Source organism: Neovison vison, chromosome 3 (genome assembly GCF_020171115.1).
Source record: "Neovison vison isolate M4711 chromosome 3, ASM_NN_V1, whole genome shotgun sequence".
In the NCBI taxonomy this organism is placed as follows: Eukaryota; Metazoa; Chordata; class Mammalia; order Carnivora; family Mustelidae; genus Neogale; species Neogale vison.
In genome coordinates, this window is record NC_058093.1 from 148,014,238 (window position 1) to 148,020,579 (window position 6,342).

At 42.0% G+C, this 6,342-nt stretch overlaps 1 protein-coding gene across 1 annotated transcript in view; it reads left to right on the top strand.

Moving 5' to 3' along the window:
* ACAA2 (acetyl-CoA acyltransferase 2) overlaps positions 1-6,140 on the top strand; it is a 30,330-nt gene extending 24,190 nt beyond the window's left edge. Inside the window, exons 8-10 of the mRNA XM_044243016.1 lie at positions 2,039-2,109; positions 4,258-4,412; positions 5,732-6,140. Coding sequence (XP_044098951.1) covers positions 2,039-2,109; positions 4,258-4,412; positions 5,732-5,816 — 311 coding nt within the window. The 3' untranslated portion in view covers positions 5,817-6,140. The remainder of the gene's footprint in view (positions 1-2,038; positions 2,110-4,257; positions 4,413-5,731) is intronic.
* Positions 6,141-6,342: the final 202 nt, after the last annotated feature.

A 6,342-nucleotide genomic window follows, 5' to 3' on the forward strand; every position in this document is an offset into this window, starting at 1 on the left:
ATCGTGGAAGGATTGCTTTTTTCCCTCAGGGCTTAAGCAGAGCCATAAATGCCAAATGTCTCAGTGTCAGATGTCCCTTCACTAAACAGCTGTCTGTCGGTTGTTGTGTGGGATTAAACAAGGTGACTACACGGATTGCCCCAAATGAATAAACAATGGAGAGTGGTTTTTGAGTGGTGGGGATTGATTCATCACTCCAGTTTCTAAGAATGGTGCCCTGGGTTATGTAGTTATCCAACATCAAGCAATCCTTAGCCTTTCCAGAGAAGCTGCTGACTCAGAAAAGGGAGGAAAGCGGGCACTTGGCACTCGCAGTGGCTCCCAGGAAGGACACATACGGAAAGACAGTCAGTGTTCCCTGGAACTCCCCCGTGGCAGCAGTGGTGGGGGAAGCCTTGAACCTCTGCAGCTATAGCAGCTCTGGTTTTATCTTTTATTGGGCTTAATTTGTAGAGAGGATTCCAGTGGTTAAAAGGAAGGTTAAAACCCAGTTCAGAGCACTTGTGATGAGAAGCTTACAGCCCAAAAAAGGTACTCAGCGTCACATAGCTATTAGTGGCAGGACTAGAAATGAGATTTCCTTTTCCCAACAAGATTATTACAACTTTCTGGGTCCCTGTGAAGTCCAGTAACAGTGTTACGGGAACAGACCTTTAAAAGTCAGACTGTGAACCTGCGTATTTTTAACAATCGACTGTAATGATTCTGAGTGAATAAGAATGCACTGAGTCACGCTTACTGTGGAGATGAAGACAAGGAGGTGTGTAGAGCGAGTTAGCCCCTCAGCTTTTGGTTCCGTGTGTCTCTGACCCCTGTAACTTTATCCCCGGCCATGCTGGCTAACTGCTGGCTCCGCTGTTGACTGTCCTGTTTTTGTGCCTGAGACATTCAAAGAGAATCTAGAACTAGGTTTTATGTTAAATCGGTAGCCAGATTGAAAAGCGCTAACCGGATGCCCTTCACCGGTAAGCAGACGGCTGTCCAAGGAACATTTTAACTAGGTGACAAAACGAAGTACACTGTGTTTGGATTGCATCATGCTCTTCTTGTGAAGACCGATTGCCCATATTCCCTTAGGCACATGTATGACACTTGCTGCAGAGTATCTGACTACTTAAACTCAATAGAACATAACGCACAAATTATTTTAGACATGGTCATTCCATTCTCTGAGAATAGTGAAGTAGATAATCTTCTTCAGCCAGCTTTTTTACCTTTCAGGAGAAAATACCAGTATAACTTGAAAATCTTGAGCAGCATTAAACTGTCGTTGGTGATCATCAGTAATCTGGGAGCTAAAGTTTCAGAAGTCTTACTAGGTAGATTTGCATTTCTGCCATGGGGGTGGTTTTGTTTAAAATCTCTGCCTACCACTGGCAATAGAAACGCTTCTTTGCTTCAGGTATCTTTTCTTTGAAGTGCCTTGTGGTTTCCTGTCTTGCTGTGCCCTCGTGGAGATACAGCTGCCGTTTCTTGTCTTCCGTCCAGATGGACCTGAAAAATTCAGAGTGGCCACAGTCATTCTCTACTGGGAATGCATATTACTTGTGACCCAGGAGAGCACTCAGTCTGCCTTGACCTTCGGTAGGAGGCACACTCTGTCAATGACTGCAGAACCCCATAGAGATCGCCTTTGGCTGTCTGAACTCTTCTTTTAAAAAAAGTATTTTATTTATTTGACAGAGAGCACAAGTAAGCAGAGTGGCAAGCAGAGGGAAAGAGAGAAGAAGGCTCTCTGCTGAGCAGGAGCTCAATGCAGGGCTCGATCGCAGGACCCTGGGGTCGATCATGACCTGAGTCGAAGGCAGGCACTTAACCAACTGAGCCACCCAGGTGCCCCTGTCTGAGCTTTTAAAGCTGTTTCTGGCAGAAGTCTCCATGTGAGCCTCTCATTTGCACTTTTGCACAACCATCTTTTCTCTTTAGTTCTGTTTTCCGGTTTTTTATGGTCCCATCATTGCATAATGTGCTAAGGTGGTAGGATTTGTGGCTACTAATAACTGCCACATAAGATGGAACTGATTTTGTTCTTATGTAGGTCCCGTCCCTGCTATCAGCGGGGCACTGAAGAGAACAGGACGGAGTCTTAAGGACATGGATTTGGTAGAGGTAAGTGTTGAGACTCTTTTACATGAATAAGCTACTAACATGTATAGCATGAATGGCTTTAATTTGGTATTTTTTAGCTTTTTTTGTTTCCGTGCTATTAGCCTTTCCAGATTACATGTGTCCAAGTATTACTTCCGCTACGTGCTTTGAATAGGTACTTTTCTCTACCTGATTAAAATATGTATATTCAGATAATTAAAATAGCCTGATTTCTCCTACTAAGATATGAATTCCTGGAAACGTCTTAGGACCTTACAAGAATATTTCATTTTAGACTACCAGTGTGTTTGTTGAATTGAATATTCTATAAGATGGGGGAGAATAACTTCGACCTCTGATGCATTAAAATGAAAAAATATATAAGCAAAAAAATTGGCATAATAGAAAAATTATTATCTGGTGCCAAATCTAGAAGTTTCTTGGTTTCTTGCCCTCGCACCAAGTTAAAACTCTCCATCCCCCAGACTTACCTTTGTCTTTTACACCATAGTTGTGACTAGATTTAGGGTGTGATAATTTTTGGCATAGAAAACTTAAGTTTATTATTATAAGTATGGTGATTTTTTTAAAAGAGTTTATTTATTTATTTGACAGGCAGAGATCATAAGTAGGCAGAGGGGAAAGCAGGCTCCCTGCTGAGGAGAGAGCCCAATGTGGGGCTCAATCCGAGGACCCTGAGATCATGACCTGGGCTAAAGGTAGAGGCTTAACCCACTGAGCCACTCAGGCGCCCCTGATTTTTTTTTTAATGTTCATTTTGAGCAAAGGCATCTTAAGCATTGAGCACAATTAAAAGGAAGAGTGGAAAAGAAAATAGAGCTGGATTATATACATTTTACATTTGGGGACTATTTGAAAATTTTAGGTAATTAAACATCTTTGCTGCTTGACTTTGGGAAATAACTAACATAACAAAGGAAATCTCTCTAAATTGGTAGAGAAGGGGCTTGTCACTCTGCACAGGTGTGATTGTCTCTCATCCAGGAAACCAGGGTTTTAGACAAACAGCTTATCCTTCAATCTCTTCTTCATTCTTAAAGCCTCAAGGCGGCTGCTTAATTATCATATTCACAAATAATATTCCTGGATTTCTGACTCTAGATTTCACACTTAAAGCTCTGTTTAAATATGTCAGCTCTGCGAAGCTGTTCATAATCATTTATAGATGTGTATGTGCTCAAGGACATAGCTCTCAGTACCTTGATAGGGTTGTCTTTGGGACTTTTGATGATCATGGTAGTTTTACCTTGGCTCAGAAACCTAGTTTCGCTGGTTCATATTCCACTTCCCTTAGTACCACCTTAAACATGACCATATAAAATGGGAAAATAATGCAGGACCTAAGGACAAACAAAACGCCTTCTTGGAAAAGCACAAAATACAGTAGAAAAGAACACAAGGCTAGATTTTGATTTCGACTCTGTAGAAGTTACCTTTCTTAAAATCAGTTTTTTTACCTATAAAATTTTCTAAGATCATATAAAACTATAGTGCTATGAACCTGAAGGAAGGTAATTCTCATAGCCAACCTTGCTGAGTAAATACAATGTGATCCTCTCAGATCTGCTAGATTCCAACACGGTAGCAGTTCCTCTACGTATCTGGCTCTGCAGCTTTATCCTCGGTTGTGTGTCAGTTTATTCTTAGAAGAATGGCCAGTAGTATTGAGTAGTAATAAAAATAATAGGACAAACCATCTACTGAGTGGTTGGTATGTGTCAGGTAATAACACCAGACACTTAATACCCACGATTTCATTTAACCTTGACAGTAACTCCTAGGATGCACTACAGTTACATTTTACTGTTGAAGGGACCTTGGTGTTGAGAGCTTAAAGAACATGCATACGGCCAAGATTTGAGCCATCCCTCTGGCTCCGAAACCTGTGGGCCATCTCCCACTGCCTCCACTAGGTATCCATTTACAACGTTGCTGAGGGTTTTTCTCCAAGGGGTGCAGTTGACTTGAAGTATCGGTTAGTAAATTACACCCATTTTCAAACCTGATTATCTTCACAAAGAGTGGTTGAAGATAAAAGGTAGTTTAAATAGGAAAAAAAGCAAAATTAGTCATCAGTAGGACTGGACATTCTCAGTTAAAAATCAACTTATGAGCGAGGATTTTTATCTGTGTTTTGATTATGTTTAGGTGAATGAAGCTTTTGCTCCTCAGTACTTAGCAGTCGAGAAGAGTTTGGGTCTTGACCCAAGTAAGACCAACGTGAATGGTGGAGCCATCGCCCTGGGCCATCCCCTGGGAGGATCTGGATCGAGAATTATGGCACACCTGGTTCACGAATTAAGGTATTTGCTAGAAGTTGTTACATTTCATATTTGCCATCTTTGGTTAAAAATGCATGGATTTGGGTTTCCTCAGAACAGTCCGGCATTTTTCATTCGTCCTCATATCCCCATGTACTGCTGCTCACCAGGAACATGTTATATGGCCACACCCTTTGCGGCTGGCAGTGTAGATGGCCCAGCTGACCTGTTAGGGCTCTACACTTGGGATGTGCACGCTTCCTCGTGTTGCCGAGGCCTTGTTCATCGTCTTGTGCTTACACTCTCGTGCCAGTTACAAGAGTGAGATATGGTTCTTTAGGAGAACAAACAATATTGGGAGGATTCTGAGCTAGGTGCTGTCATTTAAGAAACCAGAGCAAACTGCTAGTTTGGGTCTGAGCTAAGTGTTCCTTCACCGGTGCCAGGGTTCCAGAAGAGCCCTTCTGTGGGTCTGATACTTCTCAGTTTTAATACAAGAGCTCCTCCTTCTGGTACTATGTAGTTTGGGCCATTTTGCTCTGTTAGGAAGAAGCAAAAAACGAAGTAAGTCAAGCAAAAAAAAAAAAAAAAAGAATCACTCTGGCTCCTGTTAGGTTAAGGTAAATGGGATTCATTTCATTTCATTTTATTTTTTATTTTTTTAAGAGTTTATTTATTAGCGCACAAGTAGGGGGGTGGCAGTCATAGAGAGAGGGAGAAGCAGACTCCCCACTGAGCAGAGAGCTCAATCCCAGGACCCTGAGATCATGACCTGAGCTGAAGGTCATCATTGCTTAACCAACTGAGCCACCCAGGTGCCCCTCATTTAATAATTCACGGAGTCGAAATGAATAATGTGCACCAGAAAGTTCCTAGGTGGTTTCTCTAGGATTGAACGAGAATAGATCGTGGTCTAGAGGAATCTAATTTTTATGCAAGGGACAAGAAATGCTTCTAAATTATCTACCCGTTCACATGGGCACACTTCACTGATTGCCCTTTCTCTCCTGTGCCATGAAAATCTGGACTATATAAAAATCAGAGGCCGGCCCCTTCTTCAGCTTCCTTTTCATCTCCGTGACGACCTGGCCCCTCTCCTTTCTCAGAGCACACCTCAGCTTCTAGATCTGTTTCAGCTTCTCTCTTCTTTGTTAACAACTTCTTTTAATAAAAATAATGTTTCCTGAATTCCTTACCTTGTGACTATAGATCAGTATTGAGGCCTGGAGAAAAGATTGAGACACTGAGCTGAATGAGGATGAATAATGCAGATGTGGTCATTATTAATTCTAGTTCTTCTAATTTTCTAATGAGTTCTGTTTTTTATTTGAGTAGATTTCAGCCACTGCTTTCTCTTCTAGGCGTCGGGGCGGGAAATACGCTGTTGGGTCAGCTTGCATCGGCGGAGGCCAAGGCATTGCCGTTATCATTGAGAGCATGGCCTGAGGGGCAGGGGACGCAGTGAGGCCCCCTCGTACTGTCTGGGCTGGGCCACAGCAAAGCAGGGGATCTTCGGAGCAGCTACGAAATGAGACGTGCCCTCTACTACAAGTGGCTGAGTGTGATTAAGGGATAATGAGGCAAAGATGTATTTCTCATGAATAAAATAAGTTTTCTCAAATGCATACAAAATATGATATATTTCTGCACAAAAGTCCAACTACAGAGGCCTTAAAAGAAATTGTATTCTCTTGCCATGTAATTACCACAAATGCCTTAGATAATACGATTGCAAGAAAATGGAATAAATACTGCTCTAACTTCTGCTGATCCTTTAATGTCTTCCTTGGATTTTTAAAAATCTCTTAATTGAGGAAAAATACACATACCATAGAATTTACCATCTTAACCATTTTTAAGTGGCATCAAATACATTCCCACTGTTGTGCGACCGCCGGTAGCCTCTGGATTTGCTTCATCTTGCAGAGCTGAAATTCTGCCCCATTCAGTACAGACTCCCCAGCCCCCCTCT